At 54.3% G+C, this 17,277-nt stretch overlaps 6 protein-coding genes across 6 annotated transcripts; 4 read left to right on the top strand and 2 right to left on the bottom strand.

Moving 5' to 3' along the window:
• Nucleotides 1-2,040: 2,040 nt before the first annotated feature.
• A1O3_10304 (uncharacterized protein) lies at nt 2,041-3,216 on the top strand (the record flags this gene model as incomplete). The annotated part of the gene is made up of 1 exon (XM_007740394.1): nt 2,041-3,216. One exon carries the CDS (start codon nt 2,041-2,043, stop codon nt 3,214-3,216), a length of 1,176 nt encoding a protein of 391 aa, XP_007738584.1.
• A 1,846-nt stretch (nt 3,217-5,062) lies between these two features.
• A1O3_10303 (uncharacterized protein) lies at nt 5,063-7,602 on the top strand (the record flags this gene model as incomplete). The annotated part of the gene is made up of 3 exons (XM_007740393.1): nt 5,063-6,508; nt 6,578-7,256; nt 7,358-7,602. 3 exons carry the CDS (start codon nt 5,063-5,065, stop codon nt 7,600-7,602), a joined length of 2,370 nt encoding a protein of 789 aa, XP_007738583.1.
• Nucleotides 7,603-8,129: 527 nt separating this feature from the next.
• On the bottom strand, nt 8,130-8,735 carry A1O3_10302 (peroxin-4; the record flags this gene model as incomplete). Its single annotated transcript, XM_007740392.1, has 1 exon — nt 8,130-8,735. The coding sequence occupies one exon, from the start codon at nt 8,733-8,735 to the stop codon at nt 8,130-8,132; it is 606 nt and encodes a 201-aa protein (XP_007738582.1).
• A 760-nt stretch (nt 8,736-9,495) lies between these two features.
• A1O3_10301 (endonuclease III) lies at nt 9,496-11,055 on the top strand (the record flags this gene model as incomplete). Its single annotated transcript, XM_007740391.1, has 1 exon — nt 9,496-11,055. One exon carries the CDS (start codon nt 9,496-9,498, stop codon nt 11,053-11,055), a length of 1,560 nt encoding a protein of 519 aa, XP_007738581.1.
• A 2,132-nt stretch (nt 11,056-13,187) lies between these two features.
• A1O3_10300 (uncharacterized protein) lies at nt 13,188-15,165 on the bottom strand (the record flags this gene model as incomplete). Its single annotated transcript, XM_007740390.1, has 10 exons — nt 13,188-13,312; nt 13,372-13,471; nt 13,525-13,825; nt 13,894-14,018; nt 14,076-14,190; nt 14,269-14,474; nt 14,539-14,724; nt 14,805-14,836; nt 14,891-14,943; nt 15,005-15,165. 10 exons carry the CDS (start codon nt 15,163-15,165, stop codon nt 13,188-13,190), a joined length of 1,404 nt encoding a protein of 467 aa, XP_007738580.1.
• A 436-nt stretch (nt 15,166-15,601) lies between these two features.
• On the top strand, nt 15,602-17,085 carry A1O3_10299 (uncharacterized protein; the record flags this gene model as incomplete). The annotated part of the gene is made up of 7 exons (XM_007740389.1): nt 15,602-15,715; nt 15,742-16,133; nt 16,197-16,271; nt 16,334-16,568; nt 16,619-16,694; nt 16,752-16,863; nt 16,935-17,085. 7 exons carry the CDS (start codon nt 15,602-15,604, stop codon nt 17,083-17,085), a joined length of 1,155 nt encoding a protein of 384 aa, XP_007738579.1.
• Nucleotides 17,086-17,277: the final 192 nt, after the last annotated feature.

The following is a 17,277-nucleotide window of genomic DNA, read 5'->3' as shown; positions in this document are numbered from 1 at the left end:
GCTGTCAGGCCACGCTGCAAGATGGTCTGTGAGCGATCTCGCCCGTATGATGCCACGTTGAGGTGAGTCCATGTTCCGGTCTTGGCCTCCAAGCTTCTCCTGGCGAAGACCCTGAAGACGTGAGGGACCGAGTGCCCTAAGAAATTCACAACTTTACAACCCAAGTGGGACAATCAGCTATGCCGAGAACATCCAGAACTGCCGCAACGGAGGCCACCGAAATGTCAGTGTCAATGCACGGCACCCGCAAATGGAATGCCTGTGTGCGTGCGGCCGGTACCTGACCCTGGCTCTGGAAGGCCATGGAAGCTGCATTTGATGTCCTCTAATATTAGGGACTCGGGTGGACGCCCTTAACTAACAAGATATCAACTGATGTGCAAGTCCAAGTGTCCAAGCACAAAGCGCGAGGATTCCGATGTCCTTTTTTTGGCAAACCATGCGACCGTGGCTTTATCCGTGATATGCTCCATGGAGATGTCACGAATTGGCTTTCCGTACGACGGATGACGCGGGATCGTCTGCTCACTTGCAAAGGCACTGGAGTTGTCCTGCCGGTCGACGAACTCCCGCTGTTACAGCGGAGGGACCCCGTCGACCCCGTCCAGGCTCACCGTGCGGTGGTGAGCACCAGTACGTTTGATGGGCCGCTATGATGTGCACTACTAAACAGATGGCAGTTCTGACTATGAGTGGTCCGACATGATCAGGGTCCTCGTCCTCGTACTTGAGAAACATTTGCCGACATGGGGCCTCGGCTATCGACCAATGTGAACAGTGGCGAAAACCACATCTTTCAATAATGCCATGTCCTTTGCCAATATCGATGCAGAGAGGATAGACAGTCCAGACCGCGGATGCCACTTTGCCCATGCAATCTGGGCTTAGGCCCTCAGGCTTTCGTCATATGGAAGATCTATCGCTTCTCGAAGACTTCGGAAGACTCGGTTCTGGTTGACAGGCGAGCGTATGGCAGGCCTGGTACCTGTGCTATCAGACCATGAGTTCAAGCACGGAGGACACAAGATGCCCTGTGCGTTGGCGGGCTTTCTATGTTCGCGAACCCTTACAGACCCTTATAGGCCCTTCGGAAAACTCCACCGTGGCCGTTGAGGTGGCTCGTGCCACAATAGCTCATTCACCATTGAACGACCCCATTGATAGTGAGTTCACCGAAGAATACTACTGTCTGACCATGAGTTGGTGAGGTTCGTAATCCACCATACGAATGGCAGTACCACGCTCTGACGGTGGATGTCGCCATGCGGATGCGTGGAACTCCCCCCGTTCCAGCAGATATGGTCTTCGTCAGACGGCTCTCTTCCCTTCCCTCCCACCACCGAGTTTCCTGATGGGACCATGCAATGCTTCCGGTCAGACCCAGCTTACGAAGGATGCCAATCTAGCTTTGCCTTCTGCGAGCAGTACTCTAGATGCTCGGCTTACGTCTTAAAGGGAGCCAAGGCCTCTCCACCCATCTCCTGATCTGGACGTCCATTTCTCTTTCTATTGCGCATCGAGTGCTCCAGATCATCGACCTCTGTCACCATTGCCTTTTGCGGTATGATCTTTGGAAGGGTCTTCTTGGACGAGTACTGTCTCATGGGGCTCGTAGTTGTGGAGCTTCGAGCCCTCTTTGCACCACTCAGCAGTTGATAGCTCTTGCTGATTGGAGTTGAAGCACCACTTGTCTGCTGTCCAACGCTGTCCGAATGGGAGGGCCACTCCCCGCAGCAACAGTTCTGAGGGCTTCTAGACAATGATGGACCTCGATAATCCAGATATTAGCGCCGAAGCAGAAAAAAGAGAACCGATCAACTCGACAATATTGGTGGTCTCGGCCATCGACTTCAGCAGTCTCAACTCAGTCCAGAGTATGAGGGTCGAGGTATATAATGCTGCTCATGATTGCGAGAATTGTGTTGGATCCTTCATCATCTCAACACCTTTCCATCGATTGACAAGTCCATCTGTGTCATCAGCCCATCTTTGTACTTCAATCTTCCTCACATATCACCCCTTTCACCCTGAAGTGACAACATGCCTTCCACTACCCCAGAGTATGTCTGTATTGTCGGGGTTGGGTATGTCGGCGAATCCCTCCTCAGAGAATTCAGTCAGGTTCATCCCACCATTGGCTTCGACGTATCGGAGAAGCGCATCAAGGATCTCCGAAGCCAGTATGGTGAACAAAAGGACCTTGTCCTTACCACCAACGAGGCGGACTTGAGCTTGGCCACCCATTACCTCATTTCTGTCCCTACCCTGCTCAAACCAGACCACTCTGTCGACTTCTCCCACCTGAAGTCTGCTCTGTCGACTGTCTTCCGCTATGCACGCCCGGGCAACACCATCGTCATCGAGAGCAGTGTTGCCGTCGGCACCACTCGCCAGCTGTTTGGGTCAACTCAGAATCTCTTCCATTGCGGCATGTCTCCGGAACGTGTCGATCCTGGACGCACGATCCCCGCCGCGCACGACATTCCCAAGATCATCTCAGGGCTTACCCCGGAGTCGTTGAATGTCATTGAGAAGCTCTACTCGACCGTCTTCAACCATGTCGTACCTGTGTCAACTCCCGAGGTTGCTGAGATGACCAAGCTCTTCGAGAACTGCTATCGAATGATCAACATTGCCTACGTCAACGAAATCAGTGACGCATGCCGAACTTTGGGCTTGAACCCCAACGAGGTGATCGACGCCGCCTCCACGAAGCCCTATGGCTTCCAGACTTTCCGCCCAGGCTTGGGTGTCGGTGGTCATTGCATTCCCGTCAACCCCTCATACCTCTTGTCGACATGCCCCAATCTGCCCGTCTTGGACCACTCAACCAACCTCATGAGAGAGCGACCGCGCAAGCTGGCTCGAGAGCTTCATGGCCATGTTGCCTCATCCACCCTCGCGTCGACACATCTGCAACCCCGAGTGCTTGTCGTCGGTGTCGGCTTCAAGCCTGGTCAGTCTGTACTTTCCAACTCGCCCGCCCTCACCTTCGCCAGTGAGCTCCAGAGCCTGGGCTGTGATAGGCTTGCATACTATGATCCTTTGGTTGCTCAAGCTGCCATCCCCTGGATAGAGAAGCTGGAGGACGAGGCTTTTAATGCTAGCGACTTGGCTGCCAACTTTGATGTGGTGGCTATCTGCTGCAGACAACACGGTGTCGACTTTGGAGAGCTCGACTGCCTCCCAGCGGAGGCAGTGTGGTCATATGATTGATCGACTCGACTGGTGAACCAGATGATACCATTTGAATTTTGGCACGAGGAGTTCGGACGGTCGGGTCATGGTCATGGCATGGGTGCCCTTGAGGCGGAGAACTGGCAAAACGGAGTAGACAAGTCACCTCAAAAGGTTAGATTTCTACGTATAAGTAATGAAAGAATAATCATCTACTATCTACAACAATCTCTGGCTGTTTTTTGTGTTTTGTTTCTTGTTTCCCCATTTGCGCGCGGTTGCCCTGCCAAAACAACACTGACTGTAGCTTGAATTTGGGTGGGTGTCAAGTGGCGGGAATGACCTCGTCTGACCGCGAGAGTGGCCCTAGGGCCTGCGCGGATGCCTATTTTCTGCGGTGTCAACACCAGAAAGAGGCCGTCAGACGTGCCAGCTCCAATTCTAATCCGACCTCAACTCAACCCAATCCAGCCCACCAGCACCAGTTGCTCCTCTCCGCCGACTTCATGCTGAGTTGCGAGGTTGTTGTCCTTCACGACGAAGGTCGACGACGGGATAGAGTTCAGCCACAGCGGGAAAGGCGCTGCACATTTTCGGATTACGAGCCTGTGCGTGCTGCACAATTGGCCAGGCTCTCCTGGCACCGAATTTGGACCACGCCGTTACGACAGCGTGGCGTCGTTCGACAGTCCCTAGGCCGGACGCTTGACGGCGAATCTCCACCGACAAGGAGCCTAAGGAGCCTCCAGTGATTTGAGCGGCCGTTGACGGGCGGAGCGCGCAGAGCACAGATCACACACCAGGCTGAGCGCCAGCAATAGTTCTACTAGCGCCGGCGCTCATCTCCCATCCCAGCGTGCTCTTCACCGACGCAGGGAAAGGTGCATTCAGCAACCATGGTTTGTGAGTCGCCAGCTCGGCCAGTGTGACTCGATATGCACATCGTGATCGAACCGAGGTCATCTGGAATCACGGTCTTTGGTCTGTGCCCCTGGCCAGACGTCAACGCAACTAGTCCGAGGTTCTAGGCATTGCAAGTGCAAGTCTAGGATGGGAAACTGGTTTCGCCTTGGTGATGCCATCGCAATCGCCATCGCCATCAATGCTGTTCTACAGGAACAGTGCTCCTAGGCAAACTACAACCAGTAGTCTACGATCATTCCTGGGGATCGTTCGATCAATGGTCAGAAGGATATAGTGTTTTCACCGGGCTACTGTGGTCTAGGCCTCGTCTGGTTGATCCCCTTCTATGATGCCCGGATACGGTCGACACCATCACAGGTAAAATGAGACCAGCGAGCGAAACTCAATGGTCTACGATCATTGCCCTGCATCTTTCGATCAACAATGGTCAGAAGCACATGCTGTTTTCACCAGATCACGCTGGTCTTTCACCAGGCTACTGTGGTCTAGGCCTCGTCTCGTCTATCCCCTTCTGTGATGCCCGGATACGGTCGACACCATCAAAGGTGAAATGAGACCAGCGAGCGAAACTCAATGGTCTACAATCATTGTCCTGAATCTTTCGATCAACAATGGTCAGAAGCACATGGTGTTTTCACCAGACCACGCTGATCTAAGGCCCGTCTCGTCCGTCCCCTGCCATGATGCTCGGACATGGTTGACGCCACCAAAGGTAAAACGAGGTAAGAGAGCGACCGTTATCAGCAGTGATCAACCCCTGGCGCGAAGGCAGTGATAAGGTAAGTGGCACTTGCGACATGGCAAGGTCGAGGTTCACATCAGTCAAGGCCGTGTGAAAATCTTGTAATCGGTGGCGTTCCATCCTGCAGCGAAACTAGCTGGCATCAGACTTATATGGCAGATATCTGCCGACAAGAAGGCTTGTGACTAGAACTCGGACTACTACAGCGCGATATATACGATGGCTTGGAGAGGTCTAATCAACAGATTTCTCAAGAAGCGCGAGGCGCCTCTGTTGCCTATAGCAGAAGTGACTACACAATCGACTAGTGACAGCCAGACGACCCCCGATGCAGAGAGTATTCACGACGAGAAATCCTTGGGGCCGCATTCCGCATGGGCTGGGTTTCCAACCATTGCTGAGCACATTTATAAACAAACACAAGTGACAGTGACGCCTCTTGGGACAAGCAATCATCAGAAACCTGTTGCTGCCGGCACAGACCACGTTGATACCGCCGTCGACGAGAAAGAAAACCCGTTTGGCGACCAGTATGCCATCTCCCAGACAAGCACTGCTCAAGTATCACAGCAGCAATGGGAGACTTCAAGTCAGTCGCCCTTGCTTCAACCTACAGCGCAATTGAAGAACTTCTCCTGGCCATCTTACGGTCTACCTGAGAACCAAATCACTTGGGTGGCTGACCCAAACACCTTCCCGCTCGATGCCCAGCCACCCCAGGGGGTGGGCAACACGCAAGGGCGGCCGCGGTTGGACAAAACCTTTTCCAGTTCAGCCCTCTCGACCCTTAGCACCCAGCACAGCTATCCCATGATCGTAGATCCTGTGGATCCTGCTAGGAAACTATCCCCCAGAAACCTCTTCACGCAGAGAATCTTGTTCTTGGGAACAGTCATTACTCTGAACGTTGGCTGTCTTATGGCGGCGCTGTTCAGCCGTAATGGAATGTGGGTATTTGTCTTCATTCTGGTGATCAAGAGCAAAGACGTTCTCTCTGCCGTGATCTCGCCAATTGGAATGCTGGTGAGGCGGCTGCATCACACCTTCATCCCCCCTAGAGAAGTTCCCTCCAAATGGATCCTGTCATTGATCCCGGCATACTCGGAAAGCGAAGAGCAGATTGTCAAGTGCATCTTTTCGCTGCGCGACAACGGCGTGCAACCCCATCGACAAGTCATGTGTGTCGTGCTGGATGGCAAAGAACGGGACGTCAAGTCACACTACACCAAACTGCTGGCGACCATTCAGAGGCCGTACATTTCATTCAAACACCGACTGGGCGAGCTTACTATCCATGCTGGTTTCATGGAGGACGTGCCTGTGATTGTCATTGAGAAGAAGAAGAATGCCGGCAAGAAAGATTCGCTCATTCTTGCCCACGACCTGTTCAATTACCCCCGCGAAAACGTACCACTATATACGCAGCTCCTCCGAGAAGAGCTCTGGCAGCACGTGCTACCCGACTTGACGGCCGGGCACTTGTTCAACGGGTTCGACATGGTCTTTTGCACCGACGCCGACTCTGTCATCCACCAAGGAGCGTTGGCGTCGTTGTGTAATGCTCTGGCGCGAGATGACAACTCCATTGCTGCCTGTGGCCTCGTGCTCGTCGAGCTGGAACCGGGCCTTGAGTGGTCCGCGTGGAACATGTATCAGCAGTTTCAGGTAAGCGATCCGTCACCCTGCTCGTGCCCACTCCCCTCGATATCATGTCCTTGGGCTTACCTTCCACAGTACTGCTTCGGCCAGTACGTGCGTCGACGAGCCGAACATTTCTGGGGTAAAGTGACCTGCCTGCCCGGCTGCATCACCATGATCAAATGCCGGCCCGAATGCGCGGGCGCGATTGCAAAGTACGCCGAAGCCGTAACGGTGATGCCGGTGCTGCACCACCAAGTGCAATACCTAGGAACGGATCGACGCCTGACGTACTCTCTCCTGTCGCAAGGCATCAAGCTCAAGACGCTCTTTGTCCCTGAAGCCGTCAGTGAGACAGTGGCGCCCCAGTCACTCCAGCACTATCTGAGCCAGCGCCGGCGGTGGGGGTCCAACGCCTACTTCAACAACTACTTCTACATTACCGGCGAGAACATGTCGCCCATCACGCGCGTCGCCGCGTTCATCGAGATCCTCCGCTTGAGCATGGTCTACTATCGCTTCTGCAACACCGTCCTACTTATCCGCCAGATCATTGAACAGTTGGTCCACCATGACTTCGATGCCGTCAAGCTCGTCCCCATGCTGGTCGTCAGCCAATTGCCGCTGATGTGGTTCTGCGCTTCAGTCGCTCTGGAGAAGCCGCTCCGCCGTCGCGCCCACAAGCTGCTGATGGGCTTCTGCATCAACAAGTGTGTGGCGCCCTTCGTTTCCATGACTGTGTTTTGGAAAGTCTGTCGCAATGTCGGCTCGCAAGGTATGTCCTAAGCCTTAGGAAACACTGTTGTTCACGTTGACTCGTCGACTTGTTCCTGGTGCCCACTGCCCGTTGCCAAACTAACAACTCTCTTTCGACAGTATGGGGCATATCTGGCGTCACAGCAGCCGCCGGTACCAATCCAGCATCGGCATCAGCCACAGCTACAGCTACAGCCACGGTCACAGCAGTCACGGCGGACGGCGACCCAGCCGTCCCAGCCGTGCCAGTCGTCCCAGCCGCGCCACTTGTGCCGCTCGTAGCCATCGTACCAGCCATACCGGGCGCACCGGCCCTTGCCGCCATTGCCGTTCCGCCAGCAGCGGTGATGGCCCGGGACAAATGATTTGGCCCCGACCAGACCAGACCAGACCAGACCATGCATTCACTGCGTGGATTCAACTTGATATGAACTGCACTGCGTGGATTCAACATAGTAAGAACTGCACTGCGTGCGTCAAGCTTTATATGAAGAGATGATCTGCTTTTATTTGAATGATTGGCCTTTTGGACATGCGCTCGGGCTCGGGCCTGGGGTGGATTGATTGATTGATTGCCATGAAGTATACGCATACGATACTATACCATACCCAAACCACTGAAATCAATGCGGTTGAGCTTCTGGCTCAGGAATAGAATAGACTAGACTAGAAGAGAATAGAATAAGACCTGGCCAGGCTAAACCGAACCAAACCGAACCAAACCGCTCAACCATGTAGACCAGACCAGACTAGACCCAGACCAATACAAGCGAAAGCGAAAGCGATTGAAAGAAAAGTTATTGAGTATTATTGACCCGAGTTTTTAGTACTCCGTATATTGGTGTCATTTATTCCTCATCCTCATGACAAAACCAACCGCCCACCCCGCCCATCACTCTCCCAACTTCCCACCGGAGCCAGGGGTCCTTTCACTGATGAAGCCAGCCTTGCCCTCGCCGGCCCACCTCTTCTCGACGGTCCAGAAGCGAACCAGACTCTCGGCGCCGATCTTGTCGTGTTCACGGTACAGGTTGGCGACGTCGACGTTCAACGGACTGTCCAGGCCCGGCATGCTCAACAGCTGCTGGATGGCGGCCATGGTCGTGCTCAGCGTGTAGGTCGGGGCCCAATGCTCGCCGCTCAGCAGGGTCAAGCAGATCTCGCCCGTTTGGAAGTGCACGTTGGGATGACAGATGGGCGTGACGAAGTGCACTTTCGGCGGCGCCAGCGGGTAGTTCGGCGGGATCGTGATGTCCAGAAGCCACAGCCCGTTGTGGTACGGGTTGGTGTGGTCGCGCGGACCTTTGAGCACCGCTTCCCACTGGAACAGGTCCTCTTCGCTCACCGGGCCCAGATGCAACACCGCCTCGCACGGCGAGCTGTGTAGGTCTTGCAGTTCACGCGTCAGCCGCTTCAGCGCGTTCACTGCCGAGCTGCCTTTGCTTTTGCCTCTGCTGCTGCTGTTGCCTTGGGAAGTCGACCCGCTGCGCGAGGCCATGGCTCGTCGATGGGATTTGTGGTTGGGTTGGCTTTTGGCTTTTTGGCTCGGACCGACTGCCAGCGGTGGAGGTACAGGTCGGGGGCGGGGGCAACAATGCTAGATGGGCGTACTTGAGAGCGACAGCGGTATTGGACTAGGAGGAGGTGCGAGGCGGCCTGTATGTCCTGTGCAGTCTAGGGCGGCGGTCTCTGTCGTGCGGGTGAGGAGGTGGCACTGTACGGGATGCTGCAGGACGAGACGCCGGATCAATGTGTGGTTTGGTATCGGTATCTGCTGAGTACTGGACGTAGGTGACAGGGACGGGACTCTTGTGTTGTAAGTACGGAGGAGAGTAGAGTAGTACGTACTGAGTAAGTAAGTGGATGGTGGTTGTCAAGGTCCCCGTGACAAGCTGCAGCTCAGCCTGACGCAGCCGAGGCTGCCACGCCACTTTAACGGTTGATGGTTGATCTGCGCGGCGCGTGGAGTTTCAAGTTTGGACGCGCCAGGGTTCGCGCCAGGGCCACAGAGACTGGACACTAACATCTACGTAGTAGGTGCGTGGTACTTGGTACTCCATCCTCGATCGTCAGACCGGGGCGAGCACCCACCGAGAGTCTATACGATCCGACTTCTATACATTATACAGAGTACATGATCTAGACCTGCGCTTGACACGCGTACCCTGCGACTGCGACAGTCCTGACCTGACCTGACCTGACCTGACCTGAACGCACAAAGGGTTCCTATCTGATAAGGGTCCCTACCATCCCCCAAGATGCGAACCTCCCGAATCTCCCAGGAGACGACAAGAATTTTCAATGCCCTATCTCCCAACGCACGCCCGGGACGGACAACCAGGAGCGCGAAGCGCATCGCGTCTTTCGCTCTGGGACACAACGGAGAAGTCGAGGTGCACGAGAAGGAAGAGACGGACGACAATGACGATGACGATGACAGTGACCATGTCGCACACTCCTCGGCCTCTCAGACCCCGGACATTGAAGACGCCCTGGGCCCGCCCGCGCGCTCTCGCTCGAGTAGAAAGAGAAAGTTTGGTGCAGGGCCAGTCACGACTAAGATCAAGAAAGAAAAATCTCATGACAAGGACGGGACAACATCCGCTGGCACCACCGTCACAACTAAAAGCGAGGAGCAGGAGACGGCAACGGCAACAGTGAGATGGGACTCGTCGCGGAGGGTCAAGAACGAAGAAGACGAGAACGACGACGACGACGACGACGACGATGATTATGATGACAACGAGGAGGAGGAAGACGTTGCGTTGCCAGACCATTCGAGGTCTCGGGCAAGGGCGAAAGTGCCATCGAAGGCCAGAACCAGAGCCAGAGCGAAGCCCAAAGTTCCGGCGCGCAAAACTACCTCGCCGTCTGGGACGATTCGGATCCAACCTCCGTCGAACTGGTCGGAGATGTATGACACGATCAAGGCCATGAGGCAGCGCAATCCCACGGCGCCGGTCGATACGATGGGCTGCGAAGACCTGTTCTGGCCTGCAGCCCCGCCGCGCGAGAAGCGGTACCACACGCTGACGGCGCTGATGTTGTCGTCGCAGACCAAAGATACGGTCACGGCGGCCGCCATGTATCGACTGCACACGGAACTCGCGCCCACCGCGGACGAGGAAGGCAACGTCGCACAGTCGAAAGCGAACGGGGAATCTCAAGTCCAGCAGTCGACGCTGACCGTGGACAACATAATCGCGTGCGACCCGAAACACCTGGACAGTTTGATCGGCAAGGTCGGGTTCCACAACAACAAGACGAAGTACATCAAGCAGGTCGCGACCATCCTGAAGGCGCAGTACAACTCCGACATCCCCGGCACGGTGGAAGGGCTGGTCAGCCTACCTGGCGTGGGGCCGAAGATGGCGTACCTGTGTATGTCTGCGGCGTGGGGCCGGGATGAAGGGATCGGTGTCGACGTGCATGTGCATCGTATCACGAATCTCTGGGGCTGGCATAAGACCAAGACGCCCGAGGAAACCAGAGCGTGCCTCCAAAGCTGGCTGCCTCGTGACAAATGGCACGAGATCAACAAGATGCTGGTCGGCTTGGGCCAGACCGTGTGCTTGCCTGTAGGGAGGAGGTGCGGAGAATGCGACCTCGCCGGCACCGGGCTGTGTAAAGCCGAGATCAGGGGTTGGAAAGCCACGCAGAAGAAGGTCAAGAGGGAAAAGGTCGAAGTGCAGATCGACCAAGGCGCCGTGGAAAACTTCAAGGAAGAAGGGGAAGTGCAGACCGGTCAAGCGGTCGTGAAAACAGAACAAGAGGAAGTGGTGACGACGAAGATTAAGGAAGAAGTGGTTGAGCCGTGAAAGCTTCACTTCTCGGATTCCATTCCGTATGGCTTCTATTCTGCCACTAAGGCCTGGTGTCCTCAGACTAAGCACGACAATTCCAACTCTACTTCACAGAATCGTGCTGCAAGATAGGATCTCCTAAAGGTAGGTTGTTTTGGAAGGCCAAGGCGCGACGCTGGCTTGACCTCGGTAGAGCTGGTCCCGTCGTGAGCAAACCACCTTCTCAGAGTCACCGCGGCCGCGACGGTTTTCCTTTTCCAGCCTGGTGGGTAGAGAACATGCAAACTGAGTCCTTAGACGTGATATGCTGGTGGTGGACCGGAAACAGACGCGTTCTCGCCTATGACATGTGCAGGTTCGGGCGGTTTGATATCCGTATCCTTGTCTGGAAGGTCCAGAGAGTGGCTGCCCGGAGAGCGACTTGACTGCGAAAGTGGTTGTGGTGGTTGTGGCTGTAGTTGTGGTAGTGGTGGTCGTAGTAGTCGTGGCAGCAGTGGTGGTAGTGGTTGTCGTAGTAGTCGTGGCAGCAGTGGTGGTGGCGGTGGTTGTAGCTGTGGCTGTGGCTGTAGCTGTGGCTGTAGCTGTGGTTGTAGCTGTAATTGTAGTTGTGGTGGTGGTGGTGGTGGTGGTGGTGCTGGTTGTCGTCTTCTCTGTGCACGCCACAGCGCGCCACAGTACTCGACCTGGATGAAGACGAAACAACCCATAATGAAGGCGACCAGGAGAATGAAGCATATGCTTCCTATCAAGTGGTAGGTATGTTGCTCGGTCGCATCAGCGGCTCTTTTCTCATATGGCAGAATCATTGCGGATGGAATTTGGACTGCGAGATGAAAGTCTGAGAAGGGAGCGCGTGAAACTTGGTTTGTGCCAGAAGTTGCAGGTATTTATCCACAGACAACACAGTCTGTTCACTTTGCAGTAGTGAATGGCCGTCCTAGCCGCGTGCTACCTGCGACAAGCCAAGTCCAAGTCCGCAGCTTTCACTGCGGCCAGAAGCCTGCATGGGGCGCTGGGGGCAGAGTAGTCGTGTGTGCCCATCCACCAGAGAGCCGCAGTGAATGTGCAATGTTCTTATATCACCATCAACATGAACAGATAGCCAGTTCTGAACTGCCCAGGGCGGGCCATGGTCTGGTATCAAGCAGTCAGCTCAGCTGGCTCGACCAACAGAACCACATAGGACCACATAGGACCACATCGCCCAGACATGACCGGTGAGTCGAATGTCGAATGTCAAATATCAAATAGCGCTTCCCCGGCGGGGCCGACCCCAGATCCATTGTTTGGATTCTGGAGTGGGCGGAGGGCAGACGGAGAAAGTAAAGATTTGTGTCTAGAGAGCAACGTCGGCCGACCTCGATGGCCTCGGTGGCCTCCGAGTCACCTCACAGCTCCGAGTCGCAGGCATAGGGGACATGTAACTCCTGTCCTCCTAACGAAGAGAGTAAAGAAATGCCGTTCAGTTTGTCGTCGTCGAGGTCGATGTCGTTGAACATCACATGATCTCACATTCTAGCGATAATATGCACTAGTCCTAGTTTGTATTGGTATCCAGCCACTAGTACTGAGCTAGACAGATGCGGAATAGCTTGGTATGTGGTTATGTGCAGTTTGCAGGAAATCAGAAAACGCACTTAGAACCACAGCCTTTCCTCCATTTCCTCCTGATACCAGGCTTAAGCCTCATCACCTGAACCTGTGCCAGACTGACGCCTAAGTCTAAGTCGCCCAAGTCCGTGCCGCTACAGGTCTACTCTATCCCGACGTGGTTGACCCAACTCGCGACTCGGTTCTGGCTTGCCCATCGACTTATTCAGGTCGCCCCCCTTCCCCTTCCCCTTTCCCTTCCCGTTCTGTGCACTTCACTTCCAACCATCTTCCTTGGCCCTTCTCCTGGATCATGCCGTGCGTTATACAATAAACATTGGACCGGTCAACGTGACTCAGGTCTCAGGGCCGAAAGCTCTGCCGAGGCCAGACTTTTGTTCCCTGGGATCGACTCGCTTTCCTCACCAAGCTTGGTGACATGGGTGACGGTGACAACGCCACTCTCCAATCTTTCTTGTCTTTTGGGCCTGGGGGTCATTCGTCAGCTGGATGTATCCTCGGGCACCAGACTCCGGGCTCCAGGGTCAACAGGACACCTACCTTTCACGTATATCCTGCAACTTCAGAACGAAGGCCGCGATGATAGCGAGACCGCAAAACATGATCAAGATTTGATAGCCATATTTGTAATGTGGAGCGTCATAAGTTGGGAAGAGGACCACTGATTTGAATCAGCAATCAATGACATGCAGCTGATACTTGCACCTCTCTGCGACTTACGAGGAAGAAACATTGAGAAAGTGTAGGTGAAGATGTTCCCAGTGGCAACCAGCAGCTGCCTCAGGTTGGCGTCATGGCCGTTGAGCTCATAGCCCCATGCCTAGGAGTATGTTAGCCTAGTCCTCTCCAAAGCTCTGCGACAATGTGGCTCACGATAATGACGGGCTGAACGCCGCCGCTGATGAAGGATATATAAAAGGCGAACAGCAATGCACTCTTTGGGATATGCCACACGGAGAGCAATATATTGGAGAGCATCAGCAACAACTCGACCACGATGACCACGATGAGCCGGTGTCCCGTCCGGTCCACGAAAATGCCGATCATGAATGCAGTCACAACGTTGAGAGCATTTCCCGCCGTCGGAAGAACGTTTGTCTGGTAGACGGAGTAGCCTTCAGCTTTGAGCCACAAGTTGAAGTAATTCGACCCATTGCCGCCCAATCCGACGAACCTGCGGCCGGATCAGATCTATACCCATAGCCATCCGGAGTCAGAATGCAGGTGGTCCAGGGGGCTTACAGGTATGGAGCAATAAACACCCAGAGACGCCAGTTGAGATAGACGCTCTTGATGATCTTGAACGTCAGCCGACGCGGCGCACCTCTTCCAATCTTCTCAATGCGCTTTACACCATACTCCTTATCCTATCACGAAAGACTTAGTGGCAGTTATCAGAGGCCCATGCCGGCAGGCTGACATACATCTTTGGTCCAGTAAAACGCTCTCGTCGTGTGGGGCAGGTCTGGAATGGCAAAAAAGCCCCAGATGGCAATGGGAATGGAAATGATTCCATCCATAATGAACAACCATCTCCATCTGCCACACAGGTCAGCTGGAGATTCCTGACTTACTACAAGAGCCATGCACAGTGCACTTCTGGCTACTTCGACTCACCCGGCCAGACCGTGCTTTCCATTCATGCTTTTGTACAGTGCAGCCTGGAGGTATCCACTGAACATGCTGGCAATGGCTGTGGTTTGCTCGAAGATGGCGACTCGCTTGGTCAATTCGCCGGGTCCATACCATCCGCCCAGCAAAGCAGAATAGCCAGGGAACGAACAGGATTCGAGAAGACCGACAAAGAAGCGTAAGGCATAAAGCTAGCAACTGACGTTAGTGATGGAGGATGCCACCGCCTCAACAAGAATGGATGGGAATACTCACAGTTTTGGTGTTTTTGGCCGCCGCCATGGCCATTACCAAGGCTGACCATGCGATCTCACAAGCAGGTATCCAGATCGACGGCCGGACGTACTGGAGCTGGATCATCTGGGCCGGCACAGTACCAACGATGATGCCGAGGTTGAAGTAGGTCACCAGCCAGTTGCGTTCGTTGCCATTCATATCAAGCTGTTTTGCCGCATTTCTCGAGGTCAGTAAGACTGCACAGGACCAAAAGCAGGGATACGTCGAGAGCCTAAGGTACTCACGTCTTCTTTCATGCCACTGACAAAGGCATTGCCTAATTGACCATAAACATATGCTCTGGCCCACCCTCGGTCCTAACCATGCTTACTATAGTTGTTCTGGTCGAGGACCTTGATGAAGTATCCGAGACAGATATAGGAGCTGCATGGAAGAATCAGTCTTCGCTGCCGTTCAGCCACGACAAAAGGCCGAGAATCCTTACAAGAGGAAGGTGTCCAGCTTCTGCACATATCTTCTGTTTCTTTCATCGCCCTCCACAGAATCCCATACCAGGCCCACTGCCCGACGCCACCACGAGGTGGACTTCTTGGACTCTGCTGAGGTCAATTCTAGCGGGCTGTCGGCTCTCTCGCTGTCAGCCATTGTGCCACTCGTGCCCGTCCAACTTGCAGAAGGTTGGTCTGATCTCGATGCCCATCTCAAATGGCCGGGTTTGAATCTGTTGTTAATACACTCATGCCAAGGTGTCGGGCCTCCGACCAGGGTCGTGACTCTATCTCAAGTCTAGATCCTCGCCATTATGGAATATCGTGTCGACATCCCTGCCTTACTCGACTGGCCATACAAACCCATATCTATGGCGCGATTTGGGACTAGCATTCAGTCAGCAAACCAATCCCACTGACTGGCGAATGGTCGTCTCGGAACCTTGCATTAGTGAGCTTGGAATTCTTCTAACGACATGGAAGCGCGGGGAGTCCTCCGATGGAGTGGGATATCAAGAGAAAGATAAATTGCGACAGATCGGTCGTAACTACAACCATGCTACAAAGGGCCCGGCACTGAAAAGACACAAGTCATGGCCACTGAGACTGTCACCAGTGCGGCAACCGCTATAGATCGGCTTGAGCTTGCGGCAGAGACATCTGTGGACTATGAACATCAACAGGCGAGTCTTTTCAACATGGAGGGCGTCGGGGTTGCTGATATAAGTTATAGTACAAATATGCTGCCTACCTGCCGCACTTCACTCCAGGTCTTCAGCAGCCACCATTAGAGGAGTTTGAGCACACTGACGTGGGCCTCCGTGCTGATCCGGAGAAAAAGGCACTTTTGAAGTCACCCGGAGCCGATTTCAAGGAACTGACCCCGGCCATCGGTACCGAGGTGCGTGGTCTGCAACTCAGCGCCCTTACAGCCGAGCAGAAGGACGAGCTGGCGCTCCTGGCTGCGGAGCGAGGCATTGTTGTCTTTCGCGACCAAGATTTTAAGGACATTGGCCCAGATCGTCAACGCGAGTTTGGCGCCTATTTTGGCAGGCTCCATGTCCATCAGATGGGTGGGCAAATCAAGGGCTATCCCGAATTACTGCCTGTCTACCGGGATTTTGTGTAAGGGGACTGTTTTCCACGCTCTCGCTCTGAGCGTGATCTTCTGACAACTGATTGCTATAGAGCCGGCGCAGTTGACAATGAGATCGCAAACAACGTCAGCAGCATCAAATGGCACAGTGATATGTCTTACGAGATGTGAGCCTCCACCTGTGGGGAGAAAAGAGTCTCTCTGTGCTGACTCGGCAATCCAACCACAGCAACGGGATAGGAACCACGATTTTTCTTCCCCTCGACACTCCTGAATCCGGGGGCGACACACTGTACTTGTCCACCACCGCCGCGTACAATGCACTCTCGCCCAGCTTCCGCGAGTTCTTGCACGGAAAGTACGCCAGCCACTCGGGCTTTTCACAGGCAGCTGTGCACACAAAGCGAGAGCGGTACATTCGGGAGCCGATCGAGACTCTTCACCCCATTGTTCGGACGCATCCTGTAAGGTTCCAAAGTACTGCTCAGTCGCGACCATGACTAAAGGAAAGTAGGTCACCAAAACAAACTCACTCTATGTCAACAGGCTGTACACTCGTAAGATCGCGGGTCTGAAGGAGGAAGAGAGCGGTAAGCCAGCTGCAGGATCGTGTTCCACCCAGACAAGGTCGCTGATGTCGTCACTAGCCACCATCTTGAACTTTCTATACAACCACATCGAACATGGTCAAGACTGGCATATCAGGATCCACTGGGAGCCAGGCACGGTTGCAGTCTACGACAACCGGGTCACCCAACAGTGAGGAATACCAATCCGTGTCGAACAGATTTCAGATGGCTGACTTTCACCCTTTTCCCCTCTACTTCTAGCTCTGCTCTGCGGGACTTTGTCGTGAAAGAAGGTGTAACTCGACGACACATGCTTCGCGTCACTCCCCAAGCCGAGAGGCCGTACTTCGACCCAAGCAGCGTGGATAAGAAGCAGGAAAAAGACCAAGAAGTGGCGGCGAAGACCAAGTAAGAAGATAGGACACAGAACACAGGATCTGCCGGACGCACCATCGCTGGGGGAGGCCGGAACCGCTGACACCGCTCGTGATGATCTTGCATATTACTCTGTACAGACCAATAGATCCAGGCGGGCCGTCGTTCAGATCCACCCTTGTTAAGGCCTCCTTCATGCTGGCCTCCTCTTCGGAGATGGTCAGATACC

The sequence above is a fragment of the Capronia epimyces genome, assembly GCF_000585565.1.
Source record: "Capronia epimyces CBS 606.96 chromosome Unknown aczIQ-supercont1.11, whole genome shotgun sequence".
Taxonomy (NCBI): Eukaryota; Fungi; Ascomycota; class Eurotiomycetes; order Chaetothyriales; family Herpotrichiellaceae; genus Capronia; species Capronia epimyces.
The sequence above is the reverse complement of the archived record's forward strand: the minus strand, read 5'-3'. Positions and strand labels throughout refer to the sequence as shown.